This window comes from Berghia stephanieae, chromosome 15 (genome assembly GCF_034508935.2).
Source record: "Berghia stephanieae isolate SIO BIC M18660-M18661 chromosome 15, UCSD_Bste_1.3, whole genome shotgun sequence".
NCBI classification, from domain to species: Eukaryota; Metazoa; Mollusca; class Gastropoda; order Nudibranchia; family Aeolidiidae; genus Berghia; species Berghia stephanieae.
In genome coordinates this window covers 6,017,019-6,037,018 of record NC_088374.1, presented here as the reverse complement: position 1 = coordinate 6,037,018, position 20,000 = coordinate 6,017,019, and the positions used below count along the sequence as shown (strand labels likewise).

The window sequence follows — 20,000 nt, the reverse complement described above, 5'->3', positions numbered from 1 at the left end:
CTAAGAGGAATAAACTCAAATGTTTTACAAATCATATATAATATAAAGAAAGCATAATACAGTGCATAACAGAGAGGATATTTACAATGAAAAAAATATCATCTCCCAAAACTAACTATACATTCGACTGTTTCCCTCTCAGCCAGGACCAGGGCAAAACCAAGTAATCTCATTCCAAGACAACGACAGAAAGCATGTTGGAAAACAGATATAGGGGGATAGAAGACACAGTATGTACCCCCCTGCCCACTATGGGCGGAAGGGTATTTGAATGAGAACTTAAAATGGTGCATAGACTATGCATTTCTTCACATCAATTTGTAAACTACATGTCTGTGTACAGCACTTGGTGCATGTTTAGACGGGGTAAAGAGCTATAATACGTTTTAAAGTGATACCAGGCTGCTAGAATGTTTTTTTGGTTTTTAAGCGTTTTACAGCGCCTGCAACACATTTAGGTTATATCAGCGCCAGTAAAGAGAAAGAAAATGGATAGTAAAAAGTTCTAGAATTACAATTAAAGCACCCAAGAAAAGGTAAGACAAAGGGGAACTGGGAACAAATAGGGATTAGATGTAGATTTCAAGAGCATACCACCAATGTACTTATTTTGAGACCACCTATAAGTCTTTTTTGTTTGTTTGTTGCTTTAGGTCTCTTCCAACACAATTGAGGTTATATGAGAGACCGCTGAAACAAAAAAACAAGCAATCTAACAAAAATAGTACAAATGTCAATCAAAAGCATAACCTAAAGATATCATAAGCTAAATTATAAATAACCAAGAACAAACAGACAGAGGATTTACAGGAAAAAAATATCCCCTGTCAAAAATACAGTCACAAACCAAAGAAGCAGGATAGGCAAGTAAAGAGAAGAAGAAACGACATCACTATCAGATCGTACACCCATGCGAACATCATAGGTATATGATTCAAGGGTGATGCTCCCATCCAACCACCCGCCCACCTATAAGTCTCATCCGGACATAAGCACAAAATCCAACAGAGAGAAATACACTCAAATGCTTACATTATACACTAAAAATAACAAATATAATAATACATAACAGAGACATGATTTACAAGGAAAAAATATCATCTCCCAAAACAATAACTATGCATTTGACTGTTTCCCTCCCAGCCAAGACTCCAACCAATGACAGGACAAAACCAAGTAATCTCATCCCAAGACAAAGACAGAAAGCATGTTGGAAAACAGATATAAGGGGATAGAAGACACAGCATGGACCTCCCTGCCCGCTATGGGGTGTCAGGATCCTCACCCAGAGGCTTTTTTTTTTTTGTTTGTTGCTTTAGGTCTCTTCCAACACAATTGAGGTTATATGAGAGACCGCTGAAACAAAAAAACAAGCAATCTAACAAAAATAGTACAAATGTAAATCAAAATCATAACCTAAAGATATCATAAGCTAAATTATAAATAACCAAGAACAAACAGGCAGAAGATTTACACAAAAAAAAATATCCCCTGTCAAAAATACAATCACAAACCAAAGAAGCAGGATAGGCTAGTAAAGAGAAGAAGAAACGACATCACTATCAGATCGTACACCCATGCGAACATCATAGGTATATGATTCAAGGGTGATGCTCCCATCCAACCACCCGCCCACCTATAAGTCTCATCCGGACATAAGCACAAAATCCAACAGAGAGAAATACACTCAAATGCTTACATTATACACTAAAAATAACAAATATAATAATACATAACAGAGACATGATTTACAAGGAAAAAATATCATCTCCCAAAACAATAACTATGCATTTGACTGTTTCCCTCCCAGCCAAGACTCCAACCAATGACAGGACAAAACCAAGTAATCTCATCCCAAGACAAAGACAGAAAGCATGTTGGAAAACAGATATAAGGGGATAGAAGACACAGCATGGACCTCCCTGCCCGCTATGGGGTGTCAGGATCCTCACCCAGAGGCTTTTTTTTTTTTGTTTGTTGCTTTAGGTCTCTTCCAACACAATTGAGGTTATATGAGAGACCGCTGAAACAAAAAAACAAGCAATCTAACAAAAATAGTACAAATGTAAATCAAAATCATAACCTAAAGATATCATAAGCTAAATTATAAATAACCAAGAACAAACAGGCAGAAGATTTACACAAAAAAAAAATATCCCCTGTCAAAAATACAATCACAAACCAAAGAAGCAGGATAGGCAAGTAAAGAGAAGAAGAAACGACATCACTATCGGATCGTACACCCATGCGAACATCATAGGTATATGATTCAAGGGTGATGCTCCCATCCAACCACCCGCCCACCTATAAGTCTCATCCGGACATAAGCACAAAATCCAACAGAGAGAAATACACTCAAATGCTTACATTATACACTAAAAATAACAAATATATAATACATAACAGAGACATGATTTACAAGGAAAAAATATCATCTCCCAAAACAATAACTATGCATTTGACTGTTTCCCTCCCAGCCAAGACTCCAACCAATGACAGGACAAAACCAAGTAATCTCATCCCAAGACAAAGACAGAAAGCATGTTGGAAAACAGATATAAGGGGATAGAAGACACAGCATGGACCTCCCTGCCCGCTATGGGGTGTCAGGATCCTCACCCAGAGGCTTTTTTTTTTTTGTTTGTTGCTTTAGGTCTCTTCCAACACAATTGAGGTTATATGAGAGACCGCTGAAACAAAAAAACAAGCAATCTAACAAAAATAGTACAAATGTAAATCAAAATCATAACCTAAAGATATCATAAGCTAAATTATAAATAACCAAGAACAAACAGGCAGAAGATTTACACAAAAAAAAATATCCCCTGTCAAAAATACAATCACAAACCAAAGAAGCAGGATAGGCAAGTAAAGAGAAGAAGAAACGACATCACTATCGGATCGTACACCCATGCGAACATCATAGGTATATGATTCAAGGGTGATGCTCCCATCCAACCACCCGCCCACCTATAAGTCTCATCCGGACATAAGCACAAAATCCAACAGAGAGAAATACACTCAAATGCTTACATTATACACTAAAAATAACAAATATAATAATACATAACAGAGACATGATTTACAAGGAAAAAATATCATCTCCCAAAACAATAACTATGCATTTGACTGTTTCCCTCCCAGCCAAGACTCCAACCAATGACAGGACAAAACCAAGTAATCTCATCCCAAGACAAAGACAGAAAGCATGTTGGAAAACAGATATAAGGGGATAGAAGACACAGCATGGACCTCCCTGCCCGCTATGGGGTGTCAGGATCCTCACCCAGAGGCTTTTTTTTTTTGTTTGTTGCTTTAGGTCTCTTCCAACACAATTGAGGTTATATGAGAGACCGCTGAAACAAAAAAACAAGCAATCTAACAAAAATAGTACAAATGTAAATCAAAATCATAACCTAAAGATATCATAAGCTAAATTATAAATAACCAAGAACAAACAGGCAGAAGATTTACAGGAAAAAAAATATCCCCTGTCAAAAATACAATCACAAACCAAAGAAGCAGGATAGGCTAGTAAAGAGAAGAAGAAACGACATCACTATCGGATCGTACACCCATGCGAACATCACAGGTACCCAGAGGCTGCTACAAGCTGTGGACTGTAAAGAGCAATAAACAAAAATGAATATAACATCTTCCAAAAAAGAGCACAAAATACAAATTATCTCTGTCGTCTATCTGGAATTTAGTCAAGTATTTATGTCTTTATTGTTTTTTTGTTGTTTTTTTTTGTTGGCTGAAGAAGGATTTTGAGCCCGAAACGTTCTGTGTTTGGTATTTTGTTCTTTTTTTAAGTTGTTATATATTCATTTCCGCTTGTGTTTTTTTATTATCATTATCAATTGTAATCATCATTGTTATTATCATTATCACTAGTGGAGAACCTGCAATAGTTGTGGAATACTAACGAAAGAGAGGCTTCGTATGGGAACAAAACAGACAATGGACGTTTCGGTTACAAACCCTTCGTCAGCACAACAGTACACAAATAAACGTGGAAAACAATATGTGTACTGTTGTGCTGACGAAGGGTTTGTACCATATTTTATTTGTTTTCCACGTTTATTTGTGTATTGTTGTGCTGACAAAGGGCTTGTACCTGAAACGTCCATTGTCTGTTTTGTTCCCATACGAAGCCTCTCCATTTTTACTCTTTCGTTAGTATTTTACGATCACCGGCTTCAGGCAGCCCCCACCGTTTTCTAATATTTGTGGAGAAATAAAGGCTATGTGGTCTAGTGATATGACACTCGCTTTCAGATCGGAAGTTCATGGGTTCGAGTCTCCTGCTCGACATATAGTTGAGTCCTTGGAAAAGGCTCTTTACTTACATTCTCTCACGTACTCAGGTGTAAAATGAATACCTGGCCGTTAACCGCATTGTCTTTGTCCTAAAAATTGTAATATCGCCCAACAGGCGTCATGTCCCCGTCCTATATGTTAAATGTTGCTGTTGACCAGGGACCCCTTTGTAAAGCGCTTTGAGCACATTAAGTGGATATGGCGCTATATAAAACCCAATTAAATTTTTTTTTTTTCAAAATAAATAGGGAAAGTAGCTGACTGTACTCAATAACACTACCAATTGGAGCCAACATATAATATTACTTAGGTCATTGACCTCGCATATTGGATCCAACATTACCAACAGGTAGTCTTTTATTATACTTATTATTGTACTACTGTATTGTGGAAATTAACACAGACCAAGACTAATCTTTTGAGCCGTCAACAATCAAAATAAGTCCAGTAATAAAGCTGTCATTTGCATTTTTTGCGGCCGCAAATGGCAATTTGCGGCCGCAAATATCAGGGCGATCTGCAAATTTTGGCAAATTTCTCAAAATTGACAAATCGTGGCAAATTTTGGGAAAATTGGCAAATCGCGTGGCAAATTTTGGGGAAAAGAAGAAGCGAAAACAAAATAACGAAGAAAAAAAGTGTCAAACTTGAGAAATGTTGCAGCTTTGCCTGGGCCCAAACCAAGGGAAGCTACTCTCTACAGACAATGATCCTTTAAAATCTTTGTAACAACGCTTTTGTGTAAATTAATAAATGTAGCCTCCTTAAATGTAAAAAAATGTCTTTTATATATTTTTTTTCTGTATCGCGCGTTAATTTTTTACTGAAACGCTTAGTTCTCCTCGGCAAATTTTTTGGCAAATTTCTAGGCAAATTTTGGGGGTTTTTTGGGCAAATATTGGCAAATTTTAGGTCCCAATTTGGCAAAAAATGCAGATGACAGATAAAGTCTGTAAATGTACGCAAATGAATTTGGCAATAGGACGACCTTTGTGGTTCTTTTCCCCGTCTTGTAAAAAAATGAAAAATACATTTATAATTCTTAGATCTGCCAGTAAATCGGTGCTTGATGATAAAAAATTAACATTGGCAGTACAGAATGGTGTTGACCTATTTTTTAAAATAAATTATCATTCTTCTTCTTCTTCTTCTTCTTCTTCTTCTTCTTCTTCTTCTTCTTCTTCTTCTTCTTCTTCTTCTTCTTCTTCTTCTTCTTCTTCTTCTTCTTCTTCTTCTTCTTATTATTATTATTATCATTATTATTATTACTACTATTATTATTATTAAAATTATTATTATTATCATTATTATTATTATTGTTATTATTATTATTATTATTATTAACATTAATAACATCATGATTATGATTATTATTATGATTATGATTATGATTATTTACCATTAAAATATCATCATAATTATCCTTATTACTACTATAAATATTATATTCCACACAAAAGAACTATCCACAAGCAAAAGATACTGTTCCAAAATGGCTTGGCAGAGATTGTCCTCGGGAAAGAAAATCACATGGGTCAACAGGAAGTCGTCCAGGAAAGTGTCTGAAAGGGAAAAAGATATTTCCAAGAATTTATCTCGCAAAAATGCTTTTCAAAAAATTTTTTTAAGTGAAGTAAATCATAACTGAGCTTTTAATAATTCAGCTTTTATATAGCGTGGAGGTTACAATAGCTCAGTTGGTAGAGTAGAGCACTCACCTCACATGCAAAGGGACTGAGATCAATCCCGGGTGCAGTCGAGATTTTTTTTTCTGACCCCCCTCCACCCCTGACAAACCCAGCAGTGACTGGGTAGCTAAGTCTGTTAAATTTGGCAGGATGTGCTTTGCGATAGACTAGTGTCCTATCCAAAGGATAGAAAGCAAATGCTATTGTCCATTTCACACTATAGAAACTGGGATAAACTCCGGCTCCATGGGCCCAATGGCTCAGAAGGACTACTAAATTAAAAAAAAAAAAAATACCAAATTAATTTGTTTGGGTCTAAATCAGCCCGCCTGGAAACCATTTTAAGAGTGTGGGTGTGTGGGTCACAATTGCATTCCTCCACCGACGATAAAAGGGGATCCCAATAGCTCTCTGTTGGTAGAGTACTCACCTCACAAGCAAAGGGACCAAGATCCATCACGGGAACAGTCGAGGTATTTTCTAACCCCACCCCCCCCCCCCCCTTGTCCTGATAGCAGTGATTGGGTAGCTGGTTTTGACAGAGCTGACAGAAAGTACTTTGCGGTAGACCCGTGTCTTATCTAAAGCAATTGAAGGCTGGTTTTCCAAAACTCGTTAAGTCGATTTTTCTACTGTTGAGATTTTCCATCCATGAGATAATTTGAAATGTAAACTTTATTTTAAGCATGAAATGACACAAGAATTTCCTTAGATTGGAGTGAATTTGAAGTTTAGATATGATATAACAATAGACCGAATGAGAAATTTTAGGGGGAAATAATTCTCAATATCTCAAAATGGGAAAAAAAAAGGAGTTAGCGGGTTTTGGAAAACCACTCTTCAATTGTAATTGGCTGTTTCACATTATAGAAATTCCTTTTAGAGCTTAATGATGGAAGAAAGTATCAACCCTGACCATGCAGCTGTATACAGACTTTCCACATGGAGGGAGTGGGACAATCATGAAAATGAAGCTGTTGAAGATCTCAGAGAAGAACTGCCCTACGGAACTGAGCTACACAGGAATGAATGGGTAACACTGAACAGAGCACAGGAAAAAATTGGGAGAACAGCTGGAAGCATGAAAAAGTGGGGGCTGGATGAGACTAGCTTGTGTACATGTGGATGCCCAGAGCAGAGAAAGAGCACATCCTTAGAGAATGCCAGGATGGGCCCAGCTGCACTGACCATGACCTAAGAGTCTGCTCCACAGATGCTGTGGAGTGGGTTCGGTGTTGGAGCGATGTTGTTTGTTTTTTTTTGTTTTTAAGTGTTTTACGGCGCTTGCAACACATTAAGGTCATATCATCGCCAGTAAAAAGGAAGAAAATTGGATAGTAAAAAGTTCTAGAATTACAATTAAAGCATCCAAGAATAAGGCAGACAAAGTGGAATTGGTTCAAATAGGGAACAGATGTAGATTCCAAGAGCACACTATCAGTGTACTTAGTTTGAGATCACCTAAATTCTCATCCAGACACAAGCACAGGTTCCCACTAAGAGGAATACACTCAAATGTTTACAAATCATATATAATACATAAACAAAGCATAATACAGTGCACAGCAGAGAGATGATTTACAAGGTAAAAAACATCATCTCCTAAAACTAACTAACATTTGACTGTTCCCCTCCCAGCCAGGGCCAGGACAAAACCAAGTAATCTCATTCTAAGACAAAGACAGAAAGCATGTTGGAAAACAGACATAGGGGGATAGAAGACACAGTATGTACCACCCTGCCCACTATGGGAGGTCAGGAACCCCACCTAGTGTGTTGGAGCGACAAGCTATGATGGCTCAACTCCGGCTCCATGAGCCTCATGTCTCTGAAGGACTACATACAACAAAATTTTTAAAGCTTTGAAAATTATTGTAAAATCAAACGTTTTAACGAGAACCAGGAACTCTAATTTTAATTCATTTACATAGTCATCATTTATTTTTTTGCTATTTACCCATCGTCTGTTGTTCTGTTTTTCTATCAACCTTTGTCTCCAGCAAATATTCCAACATTTTCTCTGGTGTCCCCGCCATCACAGAATACCTAGAACCATTCAAAAGTAGAAAAGAAAAGTTAAATAGTTTTAAAATAAATGAAAAAAAGACACGACGAGTACGATGAAGATATATTATTTTTAAAAAAGTGTTATGCCCTTCCATCTTTACATCATAAGATCATGTCGCCTAGGCATTCCGCCAAGGAATATAGATAATTCATCAAACGCGATGTCTGATGTCAACAGGAATCACCCATGTTGTCCAAGAGAGCAAATTGGGGGATAATAATCTACAATGGTCTACATAAATCCTCCAAATGACTTGAGTGATCTAGGGAAGGAAGAAGTCTCTTCTTCCTCTTCCTCTTCTTCTTCTTATAGGTAGGTCCTTCTTGAACATAGCCTCCCAAACAGCCCAACGAATCTTGGTAAACAAGGTAGAATAAATTTAATTTACAACAAAAAATATGAAACTTGAATTTAATTTTAAAATTTTTATGGTGGAGAATAAATCAAAATGCTTATGCCGCATAACACTCAAAGTTGATATTTCTTTGTTTTTGATTTTAAGGGTTTCAAGGGGCTTGAACAAATTTAGGCCATATCAGTGCCAGTAAAAAGGAAAAATATGGGATAGTAAAAATTAAAAAGTTCTAGAATTACAATTAAAGCATCCAAGAAAAGGTTAGACAAAGACGGATTGGTTCAAGTAGGAAAAGTGTAGATTCCAAGAGCACACTATCAGTGCACTAAGTTTAAGATCAACTGAATGTCTCATCCTGACAAAAGCACAGGTCCCCACTAAGAGGAACACACTCAAATGTTTACAAATCATAACAATACAGTGCGTAACAGAAAAAATTATTTACAAGACAAAAAATATCTTTTCCCAAAAATCTACCCATACAATTGACCGTTTCCCTCCCAGCTAGTGTATCCGGCCAGGGCCAGGATAAAACCAAGTAATCTCATTCTCAAAGACAGAAAGCATGTTGGAAAACAGATAGAAGATACAGTAAGTACCTCCCTTCCCACTATGGGAGAAAGTTGATATTTCTCATCATTTCATTTCAATATCAGACCTGCCTCAAACTACGAAAAATCCGTAAAATTACAATTTTTTTGCTTCAAAGGCAGAAATTATTTTTTTTCAAACATTTTTGATTCAATACAATGTGTTAAAAAGAAAACTTTGGGGCCACAAGGCATCTATTCAGGGTTTTGAAGGCATATTAAATACTTCTAAGGGTAAAATATTGATTTGTAAAGTTAATTATAGGGACTTCTATTTCTTCCACAGGGAACCCACAGGGCAAGAGGAAACGGGGAGGAGAAGCCTTCACCAAGATTTGTGCGTCTCCAATCTTACCTGGAGAGAGGCAAAAGTCTGTGCCAAGGACAGAAGAAGATGAAAGAGTGCTGTTGAGGCCCAATGCTTTGCCAAGATGAGGCCAAGAGGGATAAGTCAAGTCTATTTCTTCCCTCTAAAAAACTCGAATTTTTAACATTTCAAGTAGGCAGGTGGGCACTATCAATTTTCTGGGGTCCACTTCATCCTGACATGAAACAATTTTGAGACTATAGATAGTGTGGGCTCGGCTTAGAAACTCACAACATTGCCATCCAGAAATATAATGGACCAACACACAAAATCATGTGTAAACATAAACGTTTATAGTCTGGTTAATACAGTTTAGTGAGAATTACTCATAAACGCGGATGGCAAAAAAAACAATAACAAAGACCCCAGTGACGTCAACTATGTCCTATCATAAGATAAATATGGATTCATAAAAGATTTAAAAAAGTGGTCACTCAGGACAGACACAACGCTGTTGACAGCCAGGTACTCAATTTACACCTGAGTGCGGTGAGAGAATGTGAGTAAAAAGTCTTTTTCCAAGGACTCAACTATGCACAAGCGAGGCTTGAACCCAGGACCTTCCGGTCCGTAAGCGAGTGTCATATCACAAGACCATATATCCGCACAAAAAAAAAAAAAAATAAATAAATAAATAAAGCAGATATTGGCCACACTGAAAACAAAAGTATTTTTGCGAAAAATTACGAGCCTGGTGTATCATCCGCCGACAACCCTCTCCCCTCATTCCGATATAAAAACACAAAAACCTTACTTGTAATTGCACTGAAAAGAACCGTGTAAATCCATCGCCACAGGAATTTTCTCTAAAATCAACACATCTTGTCCGTGTTCCTTCAGTCTGACTGTGTTGGCTTCTACGTCCTGTGTGAGCATAATAAGAAATAAAGATGATAACAATAATAATAATAATAATAATAATAATAATAATAATAATAATAATAATAATAATAATAATAATAATAATAATAAAAATAATAATAATAATAACAATAATAATAATAATAATAATAATAATAATAATAATAATAATAATAATAATAATAATAATAATAATAATAATAATAATAATAATAATAATAATAATAATAATAATAATAATGAAAAAATATTCATCTGTACGATCAAAATTTGTTTCTGCAGCAGCGCTTAAAAAAAAAAAATTTGTTAGAATTTACCCTGAGAATACGATTGAAGTCGTCCTTGTCCACGCGAAGAAAGTGGCAATTATCCTCTCTCAGAATTATTGTAGCTGCCCTGATAATGAAGAAGAGAGAAAAAATGAGAAACGGATCTACAAAGGGAAATATACAAGATCTTAAAGTAATGACTGCAAGACCTCTGTTCATAGAATGTATTTTTACAAGTTGACACAGAGTACGTCATCAAGAGAGAAAAAGAGAGAGTGTGTGTGTGAGAAAGAAGAAAGAGAGAGAGACAGAGAGAGAAAGAAAGAGAGAGAGAGGGAGAAAGAGAGAGAGAGAGAGAGAGATTGAGAGAAAGAGAGAGAGAGCGAGAGAGAGAGAGAGACTGAGAGAAAAGAGAGAGGGAGACTGAAAGAGAGAGAGAGAGGGAGACTGAAAGAGAGAGAGAGAGGGAGACTGAAAGAGAGATAGAGAGAGAGATAGAAAGAGAGATAGAGAGAGAGAGAAAGAGAGAGAGAGAGAGAGAGAGAGAGAGAGAGAGAGAGAGAGAGAGACAGTGAGAGAAAGACAGAGAGAAAGAAAGAGAGATAGAGCGAGAGACAGACAGAGAGACAGAAAGAGAGAGACAGAGAGAGAGAGAAAGAGAGATAGAGAGAGACATATATAGAAAGAGAGATAGAGAGAGAGAGACAGAGAGAGAGAGAAAGAGAGAGAGAGATAGATAGAGAGAGATAGAGAGAGAGATAGAGAGAGATAGAGATAGAGAGAGAGAGAAAGAGAGAGAAAGAGATAGAAAGAGAGACAGAAAGAGAGAGACAGAGAGAGAAAGACAGAGAGAAAGAAAGAAAGATAGAGAGAGAGACAGACAGAGAGACAGAAAGAGAGAGACATGGAGAGAGAGAGAGAGAAAAAGAGAGAGAGAGAGAGATAGAAAGAGAGATAGAGAGAGAGATAGAGAGAGAGAGAGAGAGAGAGAGAGAGAGAGAGAGAGAAAGAGAGAGAGAGAGAGAGAGAGAGAGAGAGAGAGAGAGAGAGAGAGAGAGAAAGAGAGAGAGAGACAGAGAGAGAGTTACCTCGGGGCATCATTCATCAATGCCAGCTTCCCAAAATCCTCACCCTCATTAAGGACACACACCACGCCCTGAAAACCAAACAAACAATCAAACAAACAAACAAACAAAAACGTTTACCAAAACAAAGTGAAAGAAGTAAATATCATTTGTGACCCACCGTATCGAAACGGTATTATGTCGGGATCCACTCGGTAAGGGAAATTGAATTCATAGCCCCAAATATCCAACTTGGGTACAATTTCTGTACGTTATGCTGGAGTATAAAGACTGTTTCTTGCATTGCAGAAACTTCTAAGGTCCAATTTCTCATCATTCTATCTCTAAATTCACTTTTAGGGGTCTGAATCATCCCGACATAATACCATTTTGAGACACAGGGTCACATTTTGCTTCTTGCAATATTCTGTCTATTTGAGCATTGATATAGCACAATATCCAAAAAACGTGGATCACCCTCATTAAGAACATACACCACGGCCTGAAAGCCAACAAACCAACCAAACAAACAACAACAAAAATAACATTCACCAAAACAAAGTGAAAGAAGAAATAGCATTTTGCTTCTTGTAATAAACTGTCACAATTAAGTACAAGCACTCCTTAAAGTATATTTTGAAAAAAACAAAATAAAACAAAACAAAACAAAAAATATATATAGAATCGTGTTTGATACAAATATGGTACGAAAAGTGCTCGAGATGTAGTAATGGAGCCTGAAACATTAATGTAGACTGTCTCAAACATTGTGGTAAATATTAAAATAATATATATATATATACATTGTATGGACTAGAGACAGCATCTACAACAAAGAAACAAGGTAAAGAAGTTGAGGTGGCAAAAATGCGGATGGAGCCAAAGCAATCCTTCGATAATGTGACCCGCGTGCTACGCGTGCTACGTGTAGTGCTGTGAAATATTCCCGATTATTGTGAAAAACAATGTTAATTTGAATGTAAGCTACAATCTAATTACGAAAACAGATAGAATGGACGATTCGGGTTTCCCCTTTATCAACAAACAGGATGAATGAGACACTACAGATGAATGAGATGATGTGGTAGTGGCGTTGTTAAGATGAATAAACAAAACATAGATGCACATCTAAATAGAAGCTTACACTCAATTTCACATTGTTATTTATTTCTTCGAGCAGCAGCATATACATTCCCCCGATTATTGTGTAAGCATTCATCAGACTAAACGTGGGTTATGTCCCATTGAGCTAGTCAATAGTAGATTTAGATAAAGTAGATATGAGAGTACAGGACTATATAGCTATTAGTAAATAAAATTACGCCCTTCCACAACGGTATCATTAGATATCGTCGCCTAGGCATTCCATGAATGAATATAGATAATCCATCAAAACCAGATGTCTGATGTCAACAGGAATCACCCATGTTGTCCAAATGAGCAAATTGAGGGTTAATAACCTTGCTCAAGGAAAAAAAAAAAAGAAATTCCCTGAAGCATGGCTCGAACCCGGGATCTTCCAGATCACAGTGCAATCTTTTAACCACTCGGCAACTTCACCCCCTAGCTATTAGTCTTCTTCAAGTACCATAGGTGATCGTGGTACGTCTGTCATCTCTCTGATCAGATAACCTCAGAAAAATAATATTACTCTTCTCTTTATTTGTCACCCAGCTGTTCAAACTATTCAAATATGTTTTTCTTGGTCTACCTTTACTCTTTTACTATCTATCGTTCCTGTGAGAACAAGATGTTCAATATATTTATGTCAATCTAGGTGCTCTAAAAATTGCATGTTTTTTTCTTATTGTACGAATTAGTAAACTTTTAGTGACAGCTTTCTCTAATACTTCTTCATTAGTTTTCTTCTAGCTATTAGTAAGGTTTCTTTAAACACACCCACGAATTACGTGCCTGAGCGAGCCTTTACTCACACTATAGGTCAGGTTGACCTCAGGGTCAAGCGGTCAATCCTGCAATTATTTTCTAAATATTTTCATTCTGTAAATGTCTTTGCGTTCATGACCATATTAAACTTGGGATAAATTTTTAATTCAGAAAAGTGAGTGGAGCAGGCACTTATGTTGGTAACAACAAGAGATGAAGTGAGTAGAAAAAGTGCCAGAAGACAATAGAGAATAAAAATTTTTTTTTTTTTTCGTAAACTTGGGATAGCAGGTTTACAAAGTAAACAAACGCGCGTAATGACTGTGAGTAACAATCATTCAACAGGTAATTGTTATCATGACCCCGAGGTCACGCCGCCACAAAGGAGAAGGGGGCTGACTGGGTGGTAAGGCGTCCGGTCAGGTTGAGTTCACTGAACAACTAAAGGCAAGGGGCTTTTCGTTTCTGTGTAAAGTAGAAGTTGAAGGCCGGCTTACCTTCCCATGGATGGCTACATTAACAGAACCCCTAATGATAATATACCATGACTGGCCCTCGTCTCCTTGGTTGAATACTAGATAAAAGTGTAAAAATAAAAGAATCGATAATTTCAGAAAAACAATAATCACTCTTTATCCAGCAAAAATCACAAATAAATCCTTTTATAAAAAACAACAACAATAATAATGATAATGATAATAATAATGATAATAATAATAATAATAATAATAATAATAATAATAATAATAATAATAATAATAATAATAATAATAATAATAATAATAATAATAATAGACTATTATGACACTTGCCATCAGACCGGAAGGTTATGGGTTTGAAACCCGCTCTGAGCAGTGCATAGCTGAGTCCTCGGAAAAGGTTCTTTACTCACATGCTCTTACCGTCCTCAGGTGTAAAGGAGTACCTAGCTGTTGTCTCTGTCAGAAAACAACCCATTGTTATATCGCCTAACAGGTTTCATGTCATTTCTCACATGTCAAATGTTGCTGTTGGCAAGGGACCCTTTGTAAAGTGCTTTGAGCATTTTTTGTTGATATATTGCGCTATATAGAAGCTCCAGACTATTAACCGTTTATCAAACAAAATCAGTTTATGCGTTTGGTTCAGAAGCTCACAACATTGCCATCCAGAATAAACACACGAAACTATGTGTAACCATGAACTTTTATAGTTTGGATAATACAGTTAAGTGAGAATTACTCATAAACGCAGATGGCAAAAAGCAAATAATAATCATCAAGTGCCAGGCCTGTGGCAGACATCGGCAATCATGTCCCTCCAACCATATATGTCCTCATATCTTCTCAATAGCTCGATTCCTGTTCCTCCTCCACCAATCCAGCCGTTCACATTCTATAGCAAGGACTATGAAAAATGTTTTTTTCTCTGTTTGAGGAAAATTTTTGTCCAAAATCAAAGCCCTATCTCCACTGAGTAAAAATGTATTTGAATTTTGAAAATCCATTCATAAATAAACAAGTTATGCAGTTTCAAAGGTGTCATTTATTTGGATGACCCGCAAAGAGGAAAAAAAGCGAAAATATGGGACGCTTTTTCGGCATTTTTTTTTTCGACCTTTGGTTGTATCTTGCGTAATAAGTGAATTAAAAGATTGAAACTTGAAGAGCAAATTAGGATGGTGTTTTGTAAAATACGGGAAATGTACTCGTCATATTCATATGAAATTTTGCAACCAAAAAGAAGAAATGTTCATGTATTACCTTGTCAGCGACAAAACCTCCAAGCCCGGTAGTTTTAGAAATATTTTACTCCAAAGAGTAAAAATCTATTTTTAACGGTCTTCTGGTAATTGCACGAGTTTTGTCGCTTGACATAATCTAAAATGACCTTTTTTCTAACTGTGTGCCAAATTTCAGTCATATTCATCGATAAACAGCATCGTAATTAATTTTTTAAAATTGCATATACGAAACGGCTTCGTCCCATATTTTGACGCGAATTAGGGCACTTCGTGAGCGAAAAAGAGGCCCAAAGATTTGTGCGGGATAGTCATTGCTACATTCTATCTATAGACGAATCAAAACAACACTTACACACTGTGCCTGCCTTGGTATGAGCCTCGAACACGATGACAGATGCTAGTTCTCGTTTGACTGTACAAGACAGATGTGACAGAGGCTTAAGGGTCAGAAACTCTTCGTAGATCATGTCGATGTCATCTGGACTTCGCTGATCAGGACTGAAATAAATAGTAATAATAATACACATTTATACAGCACTCATTCTCGTGGGCACTTTGACTTACTTGACTTAGATGCCTTTCGCGTCTCGACCGAAAGATCGGGTCGCCTTGGCTGTTTCCAGTATTTCCTGTGTGAGGTGTCTCCAATATTGCCGGTCCTCTGCTAGGGTTCTCAGATTTTCAAGGTCCCCTGCCGTTATGAGACTAATGCTTTGTCCAAGTGTTGTGAGGTTTTGTGGGCACTTTATAATATAAATTATCAATTTTAAGTGAAAAAAAAAAAATCATAATAATAATAATAATAATAATAATAATTCATAGCCAAATCAAGGATTCATAGAGTCAATGAAAACAAATACAGTAAAGATATGTCTTGAGATTCTTTTTAAAGGTAGGTAAAGACTGACACTCCCTCAGACCACGTCAAATAATCAATACAAAGCAATGGAAAAGCTTAAATCAATCTGATTAAAAACATCTAGATAATTAGTTTTATAAAAAAAATATCCTAGAATGGACAAAGATGAAAGGGAGAGAGTTATATTATGATACCGTCAAACAGACGAAGGGAATGGGTGGACTTTTGTCATCACGGAGTGCGGACAGCAAACGGCAATGAGGACGACGCTGGATAGTAAGTGAGTGAGTGATATAATCACCAAGTTACATTAATTCAGTTTAATTTAACCTGATTAAATAAGGGGGTCCCGATAGCCCAGTTGGTCGAGTAAGGACTTCATACGCAAAGGGACCGAGATTGAATCCCGGTGCAGTGGAGAATTTTTTCTGATCCACCCCTGTGTCTACCCAGCAGGGACTGGGTAGCTGGGTCTGTTAAGATTGGGTGGAAGGTACTTTGCGATACACTAGTATCCTATCCAAAGGGTAGCAAGCAATTGCTATTGTCCGTGTCATGCTACTCACTTTCGGCAAAGAAAAAAAAAAAAAAAAAGAAAGAAAAGAAAAAAAAAAATCAATCAAAATTAAAATCTAGGCAAATTTATTCTATCTTGGTACAGACAGTTACAAAATGAATCACATTGCCTAAGCATAACAACTTTTGCAGCTGGATAAAACAGCAAAGTTTGTATTATTTCGAAGAGAAAAGTTAACTCACGATTTTCTTAGAATACACCTCAGCATGGCGTCAGGACTGTTGTTGTACAGATAAGCAAAAACTTCCAGCAAATCCTCTTCCGCCTTTTCAATCTCAGCATCAGAAGGAAATCCACCGCCAACCTCACTCTCATCCACGGCAAATCGATAGAAAAGGTACTGATCTTCAAATGCATGTTGTTTGCAAACTGTAGAAATGGTTTGAAATCAAATGAATTTAAATTAATTCTTTTTTTTTTTTAAATTATAGATTTACAATTAAAAGCGCACAAGAAAAAGTAAGAAAAAGGTGAATGGTACAAATAGGGAACAGGTGTAGATTCCAAGCGCATACTATCATTGGGCATAGTTTGAGATCATTAAAAAGTCTCATTCGGACACAAGCACAGAATCCCACAAAGAGGAACACACTCAACTACAGTAGAACATGAAAGTAACGTACTCGGAAATAGCGAGTAAAATCTAAATCCCCGTTTTTTTCCCTTATTTGAGTCAATAAAATTAGCATGAAAGTAGCGAGTATGAAAAAGAGGTCAACTCAGAAATAACGAGCATTTCCTGCCCCAGCCTAGGACTGCGAACGAAGTAAAGCAAAACAAGAGACAACGGCAATTTAAATATTTTTAGCCTAGCCTCTTTTCTTTTCTTATTTTTCGTTACGAGTAATATTACATAGTAACCTAGTCTGTAGTAGTACATAATAGGCGAAACAAATTTGGGTGGGGGTTGGGTTTGTGTGCGTATGTGTGTATTGGGGGTGGGGGTCAATTATTCACCTAATGTGGTGTCAACATGCCTCACTTCACAGCATCGGTCAGCGAGTAGCATCGTTAACGAACGACACGATCAGCGAGAGAGGGGAGTGTGGAACCATTATTTCAATGGGTCAGTGATTGAGTGATGCGCTTGCTTTCCTCGTCAAACATGCCGAGTGCATACAAACACTCGCGCGCACACGCACACGCACACACTTCTATGTTCTTGTTCTTTTTCTAGTCATGATTTTACTTGAAAATAAAAACAAAAAACCAAGCATTCTGCCACTTCTGTGAAGAAATTGAAATAGGGGCGACGGCTTTTACTCGAATTACGCACTGAGGGGGATAACCAGCAATATTATAACCTTTCCTGGCAACTCGGGAATAGCGAGAACTCGGAAATAGCGAGTAATCAGGAGTGGACCCGTCGAACTCGCTATTTCCGAGTTCTACTGTACTTACATTATACATTCAAAACAACAAATATAAACCATACATAAAAGAGAGATGATTTACAAAGAAAAGAAAAATCATCTCTCAAAACTTTTAACTTGACTGTTTCCCTCCTAGCAAAGGACTCCGACAAGGGGTATAGAAAACACAGTAAGAGCCTCCCTGCCCACTATGGAAGGTCAAGAGCCCGATACGGTTCATGAATATATTTAAAGCCTCGTGTACATATATAAGTTCTATGTTCAGGTAGGAATACATTTAAAAAATATATATAATGAAGTCAAGAGCTACTATTTTGAGATGATTTAATCTTTAACAATTTTATATCTATTGATAAATCGACTTCAAACTTTGTGTTAAGATTTTTTAAATGAATATTAAGAAGGCAATAGAGACTGTAGGGGGTCATGATAGCTCAGTTGGTAGAGCACTCGCTTCACATGCAAAGGGAGCGAGATCGATCCTGGGTGCAGTCCAGATTTTTTTCCTGATCCCCCCTGTCCATCCAGCAGTGAATGGGTAGCTGAGTTCGTTAGATTTGGTGGAAAATACATTATGATAGACCAGCGGCCTATCCAAAGGATAGCAAGCAATTGCTATTGTCCATTTCATGCTTTAGAAACTAGGATAAACTCCAGCTCCACGTGTCTAATGACTCTAAAAAGATGACTCATAACGTTTAGTCTTAGTTTGCAAAGTGAAAACAATGATTGTCAAAATTTGGATTTGGTTTCTCCCCTGGAAATTGTTATATAATTACCTTCAACAAACAAAACATTTTTATTTTAATCTTGCTCCAAAAGAGGTCCTTATAGCTCAGTTGGTAGAGCACTCGCTTCATATGCAAAATGACCTGGTGCAGTACAAATTTCTTTTGACCCCTCTGTCCACCCAGTAGTGAATGGGTAGCTGAGTCTGTTAGATTTGGCAGAAAGTACTTTGTGATAGACTAGCGTCCTGTCCAAAGGATAGCAAACAATTGCTCTTGTCTGTTTCACGTTATAGAAACTGGGATAAACACCAGCTCCATGGGTTGAATGGCTCTGAAGGACTAATTTATTAAGAATTGAAATAATAACACATATATGCCTTCATATTATTCAATGTTACTGTTTTTGTTGTTGGCTGAAGATGGCTTTTAAGCCCGAAACGTTTCGTGTTTGGTGTTTTAATCCCTTTTTGAAGCTGTTATACTCATTTTTGGTTATTACTAGTATATTATATATAAATAAGATACCCACCATGCAACAAAACTCCTTCCTCCACCAATGATTGGCACATACCGACTGCCAAATCCCGACTGTCCACTCGTGGATACAGGTTCATGATCCAGTCGATCTGTGTGGATTGGAACTTTTTTTTTTAAATTTTGTTTGATAGAGTTTTATGACATGGATAAATTAATGTTTAGAATAGTGTCAAGAAGTGTCGGATTGGGTATCGGTAACAGCCATACTGATATCGTCGATAATTTCATGATCCAGTCGATCTGTGTGGATTGGAACTTTTTTTTTTAAATTTTGTTTGATAGAGTTTTATGGCATGGATAAATTAATGTTTATAATAGTGTCAAGAAGTGTCGGATTGAGTACCGGTAACAGCCATACTGATATCGTCGATAATTTTTACATCAACGAAAAAAATAAATCCAGAAAATAAAAAAATCCCCTATGTCGGCAATAACAATTAAAATGATAACAGGTATTGATGCTGCACCTTTGGTCAAAATCCTCACAACAACCGCCTGCCAGCTATAACGAACCAGCACACAAAAATATTTATAATCCTAAATGTGAAAACTTGGTTTACATAATTTAGTCAGACTTAATCATTAAAACGGCTGTCTAAAAAACAATAACAAAGAGCCGAGTGATGTCAATTTCATTCCATCTATAGAAAAACAAAGTTTACACAAACCTTACCATTTCTGCGCCAACCAGACATCGTCTGTAAGTCCTCAGATAGTACTTCCTGTCA

The 20,000-nt window shown here is 36.9% G+C and overlaps 1 protein-coding gene across 6 annotated transcripts in view; it reads right to left on the bottom strand.

The window, feature by feature from the left end:
* Positions 1-20,000, bottom strand: part of LOC144960547 (rap guanine nucleotide exchange factor 4-like) — a 79,976-nt gene that overhangs the window by 39,185 nt on the left and 20,791 nt on the right. For all 6 annotated transcript variants that reach the window (XR_013642870.1, XR_013642869.1, XM_078893749.1 and 3 more), the window contains exons 8-17: positions 19,946-20,000; positions 19,265-19,361; positions 16,814-17,000; positions 15,548-15,693; positions 13,970-14,046; positions 11,610-11,677; positions 10,570-10,648; positions 10,146-10,255; positions 7,969-8,057; positions 5,807-5,885 (exon numbers count right to left, since the gene is read on the bottom strand). The exon at positions 19,946-20,000 is cut by the window's right edge and continues 77 nt beyond it. Coding sequence is in view for 4 of the 6 variants with exons in the window: in XM_078893749.1 (XP_078749875.1) it covers positions 5,807-5,885; positions 7,969-8,057; positions 10,146-10,255; positions 10,570-10,648; positions 11,610-11,677; positions 13,970-14,046; positions 15,548-15,693; positions 16,814-17,000; positions 19,265-19,361; positions 19,946-20,000 (987 nt within the window). In the remaining 2 variants the exon portion in view is untranslated. The remainder of the gene's footprint in view (positions 1-5,806; positions 5,886-7,968; positions 8,058-10,145; positions 10,256-10,569; positions 10,649-11,609; positions 11,678-13,969; positions 14,047-15,547; positions 15,694-16,813; positions 17,001-19,264; positions 19,362-19,945) is intronic.